The 14,469-nt window shown below is 46.8% G+C and overlaps 1 protein-coding gene across 1 annotated transcript in view; it reads left to right on the top strand.

Annotated features, from left to right (window-relative positions):
• LOC135821924 (uncharacterized) overlaps window positions 1-14,469 on the top strand; it is a 46,602-nt gene that overhangs the window by 15,381 nt on the left and 16,752 nt on the right. The window contains exon 11 of the mRNA XM_065334902.1: window positions 7,873-8,010. Coding sequence (XP_065190974.1) covers window positions 7,873-8,010 — 138 coding nt within the window. The remainder of the gene's footprint in view (window positions 1-7,872; window positions 8,011-14,469) is intronic.

Below are 14,469 nucleotides of genomic sequence, written 5' to 3' on the forward strand. Positions count from 1 at the left end.
TATGGTGGTAATCACACACCTGGTAATATGGCGGTAATCACACACCTGGTAATATGGTGGTAATCACACACCTGGTAATATGGTGGTAATCACACACCTGGTAATATGGTGGTAATCACACACCTGGTAATATGGTGGTAATCACACACCTGGTAATATGGTGGTAATCACACACCTGGTAATATGGTGGTAATCACACACCTGGTAATATGGTGGTAATCACACACCTGGTAATATGGTGGTAATCACACACCTGGTAATATGGTGGTAATCACACACCTGGTAATATGGTGGTAATCACACACCTGGTAATATGGTGGTAATCACACACCTGGTAATATGGTGGTAATCACACACCTGGTAATATGGTGGTAATCACACACCTGGTAATATGGTGGTAATCACACACCTGGTAATATGGTGGTAATCACACACCTGGTAATATGGTGGTAATCACACACCTGGTAATATGGTGGTAATCACACACCTGGTAATATGGCGGTAATCACACACCTGGTAATATGGTGGTAATCACACACCTGGTAATATGGTGGTAATCACACACCTGGTAATATGGCGGTAATCACACACCTGGTAATATGGCGGTAATCACACACCTGGTAATATGGCGGTAATCACACACCTGGTAATATGGTGGTAATCACACACCTGGTAATATGGCGGTAATCACACACCTGGTAATATGGTGGTAATCACACACCTGGTAATATGGTGGTAATCACACACCTGGTAATATGGTGGTAATCACACACCTGGTAATATGGTGGTAATCACACACCTGGTAATATGGTGGTAATCACACACCTGGTAATATGGTGGTAATCACACACCTGGTAATATGGTGGTAATCACACACCTGGTAATATGGTGGTAATCACACACCTGGTAATATGGTGGTAATCACACACCTGGTAATATGGTGGTAATCACACACCTGGTAATATGGTGGTAATCACACACCTGGTAATATGGTGGTAATCACACACCTGGTAATATGGCGGTAATCACACACCTGGTAATATGGTGGTAATCACACACCTGGTAATATGGTGGTAATCACACACCTGGTAATATGGCGGTAATCACACACCTGGTAATATGGCGGTAATCACACACCTGGTAATATGGCGGTAATCACACACCTGGTAATATGGTGGTAATCACACACCTGGTAATATGGCGGTAATCACACACCTGGTAATATGGTGGTAATCACACACCTGGTAATATGGCGGTAATCACACACCTGGTAATATGGCGGTAATCACACACCTGGTAATATGGTGGTAATCACACACCTGGTAATATGGCGGTAATCACACACCTGGTAATATGGCGGTAATCACACACCTGGTAATATGGCGGTAATCACACACCTGGTAATATGGCGGTAATCACACACCTGGTAATATGGCGGTAATCACACACCTGGTAATATGGTGGTAATCACACACCTGGTAATATGGCGGTAATCACACACCTGGTAATATGGTGGTAATCACACACCTGGTAATATGGTGGTAATCACACACCTGGTAATATGGTGGTAATCACACACCTGGTAATATGGTGGTAATCACACACCTGGTAATATGGTGGTAATCACACACCTGGTAATATGGTGGTAATCACACACCTGGTAATATGGTGGTAATCACACACCTGGTAATATGGTGGTAATCACACACCTGGTAATATGGTGGTAATCACACACCTGGTAATATGGTGGTAATCACACACCTGGTAATATGGTGGTAATCACACACCTGGTAATATGGCGGTAATCACACACCTGGTAATATGGTGGTAATCACACACCTGGTAATATGGTGGTAATCACACACCTGGTAATATGGCGGTAATCACACACCTGGTAATATGGCGGTAATCACACACCTGGTAATATGGCGGTAATCACACACCTGGTAATATGGTGGTAATCACACACCTGGTAATATGGCGGTAATCACACACCTGGTAATATGGTGGTAATCACACACCTGGTAATATGGTGGTAATCACACACCTGGTAATATGGCGGTAATCACACACCTGGTAATATGGTGGTAATCACACACCTGGTAATATGGCGGTAATCACACACCTGGTAATATGGCGGTAATCACACACCTGGTAATATGGCGGTAATCACACACCTGGTAATATGGCGGTAATCACACACCTGGTAATATGGCGGTAATCACACACCTGGTAATATGGTGGTAATCACACACCTGGTAATATGGCGGTAATCACACACCTGGTAATATGGCGGTAATCACACACCTGGTAATATGGTGGTAATCACACACCTGGTAATATGGTGGTAATCACACACCTGGTAATATGGTGGTAATCACACACCTGGTAATATGGCGGTAATCACACACCTGGTAATATGGTGGTAATCACACACCTGGTAATATGGTGGTAATCACACACCTGGTAATATGGCGGTAATCACACACCTGGTAATATGGCGGTAATCACACACCTGGTAATATGGCGGTAATCACACACCTGGTAATATGGTGGTAATCACACACCTGGTAATATGGTGGTAATCACACACCTGGTAATATGGTGGTAATCACACACCTGGTAATATGGTGGTAATCACACACCTGGTAATATGGTGGTAATCACACACCTGGTAATATGGCGGTAATCACACACCTGGTAATATGGTGGTAATCACACACCTGGTAATATGGTGGTAATCACACACCTGGTAATATGGCGGTAATCACACACCTGGTAATATGGCGGTAATCACACACCTGGTAATATGGTGGTAATCACACACCTGGTAATATGGTGGTAATCACACACCTGGTAATATGGTGGTAATCACACACCTGGTAATATGGCGGTAATCACACACCTGGTAATATGGTGGTAATCACACACCTGGTAATATGGTGGTAATCACACACCTGGTAATATGGCGGTAATCACACACCTGGTAATATGGCGGTAATCACACACCTGGTAATATGGCGGTAATCACACACCTGGTAATATGGTGGTAATCACACACCTGGTAATATGGTGGTAATCACACACCTGGTAATATGGTGGTAATCACACACCTGGTAATATGGTGGTAATCACACACCTGGTAATATGGCGGTAATCACACACCTGGTAATATGGTGGTAATCACACACCTGGTAATATGGTGGTAATCACACACCTGGTAATATGGTGGTAATCACACACCTGGTAATATGGCGGTAATCACACACCTGGTAATATGGTGGTAATCACACACCTGGTAATATGGCGGTAATCACACACCTGGTAATATGGCGGTAAATACACGCCTGCCCACACACGCTCTCTAGGCTGCAAAGTGGCACAGAGCTCTCCTTCTCACCACCACCACCACCACCATCAGTTCGTGCCTGGCGCCTAACAGTTAGTCGATGCATGGTTAGCGGTATCCGACATAGCAGGCTGGTACATCAGGTAGCGCATGGCACATAGAAGATGACATAGCTCGATTGCGACGTACGTAATCATGGCTCAGGCCGGAAAATGGGGATGAGACCTATAATCCTGTGCGACTTATCGGGGAAATACGGTATAAAAAAATAAGCAGAGAAATAAAGATCCGGCGAAATTGCGGGGACTCTAAGCGACACAATCTAGTGAAATTCGATTTTGATTCATAGTTATCAAAGTCTATTTTCAAAGAACTATGGAATTGCCGGCGAACCTCAGCCTGGAATACATCAATTTACTCTAGCTGAGCGGATGTGATCCTAAGTGACCAGACAGGAATGGCGTACTCAATTGCCGGATGCACATAGGACTTCTGCAAGAGAGCAATATGGGATGATGATAAGAGAGCAATATGGGATGATGATAAGAGAGCAATATGGGATGATGATAAGAGAGCAATATGGGATGATGATAAGAGAGCAATATGGGATGATGATAAGAGAGCAATATGGGATGATGATAAGAGAGCAATATGGGATGATGATAAGTGTCGACCCATGAAACATACAGGATTGACACGTTGCTGAAACTTCCTGAAGATTGTGTGGAAGTGGTCGTGGAACTTTTGATAAAAGCCATTGCTGAGCTCTATGCCGAGATGTTTAGCGGCAAGCCCAGATGCAATTGGAATGTCGTCCATTGAAACAGAGGAGGATTCGGGAATGTCGTAATTTCAAGAGATGAAGGTTTCTTTTGGAGAAAATGTTTCCATGTCCATTCTTAGCCCAATGCTGGCAGCTGACGAGATCCTGCTGGAGGTTGGGCATGCTCTCGTTTAGGATACTGCAACAGTTAATTTTACACAGACGAATTGCTCTACGTGCGGTTTTCGGAGATCTCAGTAGGTCCTAGTCAGCCAACAGTCGCTGGATATCCTGCTTAGGCTCTGGTGTTGCATCGACAAGAATGATGTCAAATGGGAGAGTTCATCTAATATCTTTAGCGGGGAGCTGCTTGAAGGTAGGCAAGGCGCTACCGGTGCGTTTGGGGTGCTTTGGATTTTCCAGGAGACAGTGGATGTCAGCTTGCAGTAGCGCTGCTCAAACACCTCAACTCTTTCGTTTAGTTCTTCGCATGTTTTCTTTAAATCTTCAACTTCGAGGATGATAGCAGCCATCCTGTCATCGAGAACTTCATTCATTGCCTTTCTGAATTCCGAAACCTTTTCAGATGTGGTTTCGTCGTCATCTTGATCTGCACATTTCACATTTCAGGTGCATTTCTTCTAGTTTATTAGACGCTTCGGTTAAGCAGTTTGACTATTAATTCGGTTAAGCAGTTTGACTATTAATTCGGTTAAGCAGTTTGACTATTAATTCGGTTAAGCAGTTTGACTATTAATTCGGTTAAGCAGTTTGACTATTAATTCGGTTAAGCAGTTTGACTATTACTTCGGTTAAGCAGTTTGACTATTAATTCGGTTAAGCAGTTTGACTATTAATTCGGTTAGCAGTTTGACTATTAATTCGGTTAGTTTGACTATTACTTCGTTGCCATCAGTTGCAGGATCCCACAATTTCGCCTCAGTTATAATTTTATTAATAAAGGTGGTGGCCCGGGTTCTGCTGGCCCTCACGTATTGTAAACTCATTATCGGTTACCTCATCGTTGCCAATAGAGGATACTCTTGGGTAACATGCCTTGAGATAGCTTGAGATCTTGCACTTGAGATGATCTTGAGCTGGGGATGATCTTGAGCTGGAGATGATCTTGAGTTTGAGATGATGTTGAGACGAACTTGCTTGATCTCGAAGCTACAATTGTAGAGAGGACAAACAATGAGAATAGTTTCGGCTCCATGTCACCAAGGACTCAAACAGAGAGCAACCGAGTCATCTTGGTGATATCATTCAGGAGCTATTATAGACGTAATGAATCTATACTTAATTGAAACCTTAACGTAGTGGATCTGGTTATGAAATCATAGGCCATGTAATTAGGCTGCAGCTTCGTCATAGCAAGATAAATGCATTAATACCGTACTGGCAATATATGTTGCCGCAGTGAGGCCATGAAGCGTTACATTGGCACATGTTTGCCGGCCGCAGGGCGTTACATGCAAAGTCGCACAGGAGCCGTTACACAGGTTTCTATATTGCCGCAGTCCTTTTTTTGCTATTGCCGCATCACTTTTTTGCTATTGCCGCATCATTTTTTTGCTTTTGCCGCATCATTTTTTCTTTTCATCCACATTGAAGGCACAGAAATTCAGTTGCTATCCAACTGTTACAAACCCGACGGCAAAGGGCGACAACGATATCAATAGAAGACTGTATATTTTAACTATCAGAGTGATCTGTTCACAAAAAGATCATCAAAAGGAAAGTGACATAGGGGAAGAGCGCTTCCTCCAAAAACTACTGTCACTCACACAGTTAATGAGTGTACAACATATTACAAAGTCACCGTGGCTATCATTAGTCATCACTGCTGCTGGAGTCGTCATCGCTGCTCGAGCCATCACTGCTGCTGGAGTCGTCATCGCTGCTCGAGTCATCACTGCTGCTGGAGTCGTCATCGCTGCTCGAGTCATCACTGCTGCTGGAGTCGTCATCGCTGCTCGAGTCATCACTGCTGCTGGAGTCGTCATCGCTGCTCGAGTCATCACTGCTGCCGGTGTCATTGTCATCTTCGCTACCACTAATGATGACAAGGGACGAGGAGACGAGGGTGTTACGAACCAGCGTCGAAGGTTTCGCTCATCAAGTGTGCTGAAGCGGCCATCACCAAAGTTCAGTTGAAGATAGCTGACTGCACCACAATAGCTTCTTCGACTGCGGACAGCTCGGATGAGGAGAGGATGAAACCAGTTCACGTACCTCTTCTTCTTTCCGACGGCAGCAGCTGGTGCTCCGGAGTGAGTTGGTGGCTGCAGTTGGACAGTCTTCACTCTCTTGGCTTCCGTTCCCTTTTGGCGGTGCCGACGAACACGCTTTCTCGTTTGCTCACGAACTTTCTTCTGCTTCACTAAAACTTTCTTTGCACGATCAGCAGCAATCCTGTTTTTCGTCTCCTTTCTCTCCTCATCCTTTCGTTTTTCACTTTCCTTGGGCGTGATTTTCTTCATGCCGAAGGCGAATAGAGACTTCTGCATTGTCACAAGGAAACTGGTAAACACATCGCTCTTCTTCGCAAAACGACCTCGGGAAAGAAGAAACCATTGAGATCGCCAACCACTGAATGATGCTTGGGCGTGATTTTCTTCACGCCGAAGGCGAATAGAGACTTCTGCATTGTCACAAGGAAACTGGTAAACACATCGCTCTTCTTCGCAAAACGACCTCGGGAAAGAAGAAACCATTGAGATCGCCAACCACTGAATGATGCGCCTTCGAGTGTCAGGACTTCCTGCTGCGTCCAGTTTTGAACTTTTCACCACGCGGTACACGTGCTTTCACAGTTTTCAGCCTTTTTTTTGCAGTGCAAACTGCAATGAAAAGATTGCCGCACCCCGCCGGACGCGCGTTACGAACTCAACGAAAATTTGTCGCACTAGCCTGGTCGCGCGTTACGCCGCACCCCCCTGCGTTACGCGTTACGCGGCAACATATATTGCCAGTACGGTAACTAATGGTATAAGTAGCAAGTGATGTGTAATATAGTCAACTGAGCAACTCGTTACCATGGTATTCACCAAGGTAACGACACGGTCCTTGTTGTTGGTGTGCCTCATTCTCTATTCACTGCTATAAAAATAATGGTTGGTGCCCTTTTTCCCAGCAAACGTCCACAACCATGGGAGAGTATGCAACTGTGATCTCTTTTCCATGGGCCAGATGCTGCCAGCTTGCCAGCTGCATGCGTATACTCTGCACATCACGACACGCCACACATTGCATACATTGCACACATTGCCTGTGCTTTGAAACCTACTTGGGTACAGAACTCAAGTTCATGCACCCTGACTCCCAGAGTTGTTCATGCACCCAGAGTTGTTGAGACCACGTCGGTACTAGAACGAGTCAAGCGAAAACGATTGGGCTGGTATGAAAGATTGTGGGTTTGAGTGCATGAGTGCAAGGCGTATTGCAGGTTATGTAATGAAGCCAGCGCACTGCTTGTTGACCCATAAATCACAAATGCATACTTTTGACTATGGATTCTTGTTTTTAGTTTTTATCTGACTGAATATGCGTTGATTTTCTCATCGCTACCCACATCCAGCACATGTTTGTGCATGTGTGTGGGTGTACATGTGTATGTGCATGTGTGCGTGTGTGCATGTGTGTGTGTGTGTGTGCGTGTGTGTGTGTGTGTGCGTGTGTGCATGTGTGTGCGTGTGCGTGCGTTCCCACCACATGTGTCTAACTTGAACTTGTTTGTGCAATTCTTGCTCACCCACAGCGATGTTGGACCAATCAAGTTTCCTGAGCACATCACCCATGGTCCAGTGTGGCTGCTACCTGCTATCTTCATGCTGTACTGGGCCACTGTTGTAGTTCTGGATGTGATACCCACAGTCTTTACTGGCATCTGTTACTGGTATGTGCGTGTTACCGGTGTGTTCTCCATTGAGCTCATTGCTGCCCGTGTGTATGCACTCAAATATTGTAAGTGTTGTCCTACCCAGGATGGCGTTTCAACCAATGTGAGGACACATAGAGTGCAAAAAGCATAGACCCCACGATCCTTGGGGTAGCTAGCCCCTGGGTAGGTATCGCAGGAACTTCGGAATGTGCCGACTTTTTCAAATGTTAATACAGGTGGAATCCTGATAATTCGAATATGGCTTAATTCGAACATACCGCTTAATTAGAAGTTTTTCCAGGACCGATTTCTGTCAATACGATTCTCACATAAATTTTTCGGATAATTTGAACCTCGAACCGGACATGTCCGGTTAATTCCAAGTTCCACGGATTCCACTTACATAGAAAATGTGTGGGATTTGTGCTGATAATTCGAAGTTCACTGTACACTGTACTGGTCAGTTCAGTTTGCATGAGCTGGCTGTGCCGGTCAGTTCAGTATCCGTGAAATCTGTGTCTAAGGTCCAAAGCGCAACTCTGTGTGACCACGAGAGCATTTTGACATACGTATTGTGTTGTGGGTTCATGTTTGGATAATTAGAATGTCCGGATAATTAGAAGTTTTTTCCTGGCATTTCGAGGTTTGAATTATCAGGATTCCACCTGTAGATGCTTATTTGAAAGTGCAAACAGCAGCAAGAGTGCATGTGACCAAGAGTAGATAAACAAGAGTGTGCAACTCGCGGATGGGTAGGCCCACGGCGGAATTTTTGTTGACGTAATCTTTTCGACGACGAACGCGCTGCGAGTCTTTCGGAAAGTTTTCCCTCGTGCTCTTGGCCGGGCTTTACACTACAAGGTCGGTGCCCAGCACGTGCTCTCACACTGCTCTGCGGCAAAATGCGCGTTTCTCTGAAAAAAGGTGACGTCAACAAAAAATTCCGCCGTTGGCGGGGGTATCTGCAGATTGTGCAGGAGAGATCCGGAGTTGCACACTCTTGTTTATCTACTCTTGATGTGACTCTCATCAACTGTCAAAATGGACCGAAGCATTCCCAAACATAAATCAAGAAAGACTCTTCCAGTGACACCAAAGAACCGACAAAGAGCCCGGCCCAATTGTGCCCTGGTATATACATAATCCTACACAGTTACATCGGGCATGCCGCGCTGATCTTGCCCGAGGTCAGGTGAGTGATCCTGCCCGAGGTCGCGACGCCCAAGGGATGTAGCCCCGAGGGTGTCGCGACCGAGGTTTTAGTTTAGAGTTAGGTTCAATGCATGCCGCGCTGATCTTGCCCGAGGTCAGGTGGGTGATCCTGCCCGAGGTCGCGACGCCCAAGGGGCGTAGCCCCGAGGGCGTCGCGACCGAGGGTAGGATCACTCACCTGACCGAGGGCAAGATCAGCGCGGCATGCCCGGTGTAACTGTGTAGGATTGCGGTTCAGACAAGGCCCACATCACAAACAACGAGGTCATGACCAGCGTGGTTTTATTTTCAGTTTCGTGAAGGCCAGTACAAGAGAGTGTTGTGAACTACCCCGTCTGCACTACCCAACATGCAACTCTCACAGCCCACTCGACATTGGACTAATTACTTGCTTTTGCACAAGAAGAACTAAAACTAAAAGAGCTAGAGAAAAAGGATAAAGGCTCGCGCACCAAGATGACACGGATAAAATGGCGACCTACGTCATCGTGTGCACGCACAATAATACTGGAAAAAGGAAGAACACAGCGTGAATAAATAATACGAAGTTCAACAGTAATAATACGTAGTGATCAACAGTAAATACGTTAGATATCACGAAAGGAATAGAGATAGAGAGAGAGAGAGATGAGGTGGCGTCGACAGTTACTAGTCAATCTATTACAAGAGTACAGAAAAGTAGAGTTTTATTTTAGAGTTAATAATAATAATAATAATAATAATCTTCACTAGTTTGAGGGAAAGAGACAATAATAATAATAATATTATTATTATGAGAACGGTTTTATTCACAACACCATGAAGTAAGAGTCAAGGCAAAAAGACAACCCAATTTCGGAAATAAATAGAACACTCAATCAAAATATTATTATAACTCACGGTGGAATCAAACTCATGATGGAAACTACAACCCAATGAGTTGGAAAACCAACCACAGAATTAGATATTGGGAATAGAGTCAGACACAACAGCAACCGAAATCAGTACACCAAAAATCTGTCCTACAAAAAACAAAGGAACAAGAAAAACAAGAAAGACGAAGTACAAAGAATCCCCCCAAAAAAAGAGGGGAGAACGGGATGAAAGAGGACCGGAGAGCGGCAAACCCCAGGAGGACTTAGCGTCACGTAGTGGCGGGAATGCGGGCCTCCACAGAAACAGCGTCCACATCCGCCGCCAGACCAGGTGCACGGAATGCACGGCGACTCCCACGAACCATCAGGACGGAGTCGCGGACAAGGCTGAAAGCCAGGTCCGTCCGCAGCTTTCCCATCACGAGGGGATAAGGCTGCGAGAGCTTGGTGGAGAGCTTCGTTCCGAGCAGCTTCAGGAACCGGGTGGCCTCCTTCGCGAGGGCACCAGCAGAAGACAGGACGATCGGGGTGAACGACGCGTGCTCAACTTCCCGGATCCGGGCACCGTATGCCGACTGCTTCTGACGCTCGTGCCATTGGAACACCTCAGCCAGCGGGCGAGATCGGTACGACTGTGCGTTGGGATAGAACACCCTTACATCAAAAAATGCATCAGTCTGTACCGACCAAAAACCCCTGGCCTTGATGTCCGGTCTGGCGTCGTCCGCAGTGAGCAGGGCAGGACCATGGTCAAACGTGCGGACCGTCGGTAGAGGTTGCAGCGGTGGCTCCAGCTGCACATCCTCAGACACTTGAGAGAGAAGTTGGCCCAGGTAGTTGCGGACATGGTTGTGCCGGTGGATGGGATAGCCGCCCAACTTGCAGATCATTGCGTGGTCGATGGTGAACGGCCGGCCGCATGGACACTCGGTAGGTGAATCATGGATGGTGAGGCCATACCGAATGCATAGGGCATCAACGAAGGACCGCCGGTCGAGGGAGTATCCATGCTCGCGAACAGGAAGACAGGTCAGCCATGCACCTGTTCCCTTGGCCTGGAGGTGCTCCAGAAGCATTGGTGGTAGGGCCTCTGGACCAGCTGTCTGCAGGACGGTCTTGGTAGTCACAGACTGGGCTTGCTTGGCAGCAGCCTTGGCGGCGCAAATGGCCTCTGGGTCTACGCTGTAGAGGGAGGACTGGTCCGCTCGCATGTACCCCATGGGTGAGATCACCCATGGAGCTAACGCATCTGTCGGCAAAAAGAGTTAGAGAAAACGAGAAATACATGACATAACACACCTTCTTCATTCTGTTATTGCAGGGAAAAACTACCTTGATTCCACCATGAGCCTAGGCATGAGGAATATAATATTAAATTTTATATAAAAAAATTTAGAGTTAGGTTCAAGTCAAAAACTGCTCCCGAGAAGTTGTTTCTGGAACCAAAGTTGAGCTGAGCATTACGCTGTTCAGTGGTGGCTGAAGGCGTTGGTGGCGCTTCTAGAGCCAGGAGCTCGGACGGTGACAGGCCACCCAGAAGCTCATCCACAGCTACGTGGCCATCGTCGAAGGACGCTTGAGGTGGTTGCTGGCCTGAAAACGCAACAGCAGAGGTAGCAACACCTGTGGTTGCAACCTGGGAGCAGATTGGAGCAGCAGCAGGCGATGGAGATGGAACAGAAGCTTGTGGAGGTAGGTCTCCTAGCAAATCCAGCACATCTCTGCCGAACTGCGAGCTTGGGAGCAGAGCAGTACTTGTTGAAGGCTATTGACCTGCATCGCCATCTAACAGTGCTGCCATGTGGCGCTCCTGCTCCTCTGTTGGCCGACAGTAGCTCGTCAGTGATTGCACATTCTTGTGGCCCATTATGGCCATGATGTGGCGCTCTGGCACACTCTCAGCGTTCAGGCGAGACACAGTGAATGCCCTGAGGCAGTGATTCGCGTACGTTTTTGACGTACCAGCATCCGCACAGATGGACTTCATAATATCGCCCAACGTGTTCTTTCCCATCGGCGCTCTGGTAAACCAGAACTCTTCCTGAGGCGAGTAGTTAGACTTTGGTCTCTGGAAAAGCCGCTCACAGTCACAGTCAGGGTGCAACTTGCTCAGCAGGTGTTGCCGGTCACAGTCAGGGTGCAACTTGCTCAGCAGGCGTTGCACTGACAACACTTGTGTATCCTTCTGGATACGTCTAGCAGGTGTGGCAATGGCGTCCAGCTGGTGGTTTTTCTGGGCAAAATCAGTTGCCAACTTGTGTACTCCTGTCCGTTGCTGTCTTTCAGGATCAGCAAATCCTGCTTTCTCATGTTACACTGCAGCTCACGTCCACCAATACCGAAATGCATTGTGACATAGAACCATACTTGTATTAGGCAGTCGTCCCTCTCTAATCCGCCACCTTTTGCTACGGCGTTTTCTGCTGGATTAACGAGGGTGCTGGATTAAGAAATCCTGCCCTCTGACCCGGCCCTACCCAATTGCATGCATGTATCATATGTACGTCAAAACCCAGGGTTTTTCCGTGTCGACCCAAGTATTTGGTGCACGGCTTTATATTCTCAATTGTTCTCCGGGAATATACACAGTGATAAAGTAAAACAGAGAACATGTTCACATGTACTCTTGCACACACACGCACACACACACCTGAAAATTGGCAGGACACTACTCCTTGCTAAAATAAGAAAGTATGGTTGACTGCCGTTGTCTCCTGGACAAGCCTAGCCTGGCCTAGGCCTGGCAAGGAGTGCACCTGTACGGTACGCGATTTACGACTGCCGGATTATGAAATCAAACTACGTGCAGTTTGAGCGATTCGTTTCAAAAAGTCACTGCCGGAGGCGGAATTCAAGTGCCGGATTAAGATGTAGGAATTGAACGAAAAAAATTGGTTTCGTCAGAAAGTGCGCCGGTTGGCAAGGGTTCCGGATAAACAAGTGCCGGATTAGAGAGGGACGACTGTATTAGGCACTTGGCATCCTTCTTTGTATCGAAGAGGTAGGTGATCTTGTAAAGGTCGGTGTCGGTTATAATATCTTTGTGTGCAATCGAATTCATGTCACCTTCTCTCTTCAGTTTCTTTATAAAATATCATTCCATTAAAGGTGTCATTGGATCTGCGAAATTCCATGTCGTTGAAAATGTCGAACTTCCTGCCAAGGTCATTCAAATGGCGTTGAATTGCCGCACGGAAACCTTTGTACGAACTATACTGGTAGTTCTCTGGTAGTTCTCGCCTTTTTGAGTGTGCATCCCAACGTAGCACAGACAAAGTACATGGCACAGATCGTCCTTCGTACACGTTTTCAGATCGAGCACCATATTTGTTTTTCGTAGAGTCCTTCCGGTACTTTTCGGCGTACGGTCCGAATGATCCTCTCCACATCGGCATCTGTGACCGTCGCAAAACGTTTTGGTGCTGGCTCTGCCATATTTGGATAAACAAGGGAAACTTTGGATAAACTCTTGCAGACTAGACAAGATACGGACTGAGAAAAAAAGGTAAGTACGCATGCGCGCCGCGGTGCTGTATCGCTGCTGTTCCTGCCCGGGTATGCGGGCAGGAACAGCAGTGGTACCGTATCGCGTACAGAATAAGCGGGCAAGACCAGCTGTTCCTGCCCGCTTATTCTGGCTTCTCATTGGCTGTAGCATGGCAATATGCACGTGCCATGTCTGAACCCAAGATCAGTCCCATTGTGCCCTGGTATCCCAAGATCAGTTTTCTGGAGAAAAAGGGTGGTCAAAATGAACAGAAAACATCCCTCTCAATACTCTCAACCCCTTCGTAGGTAAAAGTAAAACTCTTGAAAAAGAACCGAATTCCTATCGCGTCCACGATTATGCTATATTCTGTTTTGCTAGCCAGTACACTGCATGGCATGCTTTCCTGTATCTAGCCCAAAGTACTAAGAGAAAAACAGTAATGGATAGCACCGTTGCGAAAGCACCGTACTCCAACTACGCGATTGAGTTCTCAGATGCAAACTGCTACTCGGCTACCCGCTCTTATTACGGGTAGCACAGGTACTAGTACCCTACTACATATAGCTGATGACACCCCTGCCCTGCTTGTAGTGCTGGTAGACTATACTGATGACACCCCTGGTTGTAGTGCTGGTAGACTATACTGATGACACCCCTGCCCTGCTTGTAGTGCTGCTAGACTATACTGATGACACCCCTGCCCTGCTTGTAGTGCTGGTAGACTATACTGATGACACCCCTGCCCTGGTTGTAGTGCTGCTAGACTATACTGATGACACCCCTGCCCTGGTTGTAGTGCTGGTAGACTATACTGATGACACCCCTGCCCTGGTTGTAGTGCTGGTAGACTATACTGATGACACCCCTGCCCTGGTTGTAGTGCTGCTAGACTATACTGATGACACCCCTGGTTGTAGT

The sequence above is a fragment of the Sycon ciliatum genome, chromosome 1 (assembly GCF_964019385.1).
Source record: "Sycon ciliatum chromosome 1, ocSycCili1.1, whole genome shotgun sequence".
NCBI lineage: Eukaryota > Metazoa > Porifera > Calcarea > Leucosolenida > Sycettidae > Sycon > Sycon ciliatum.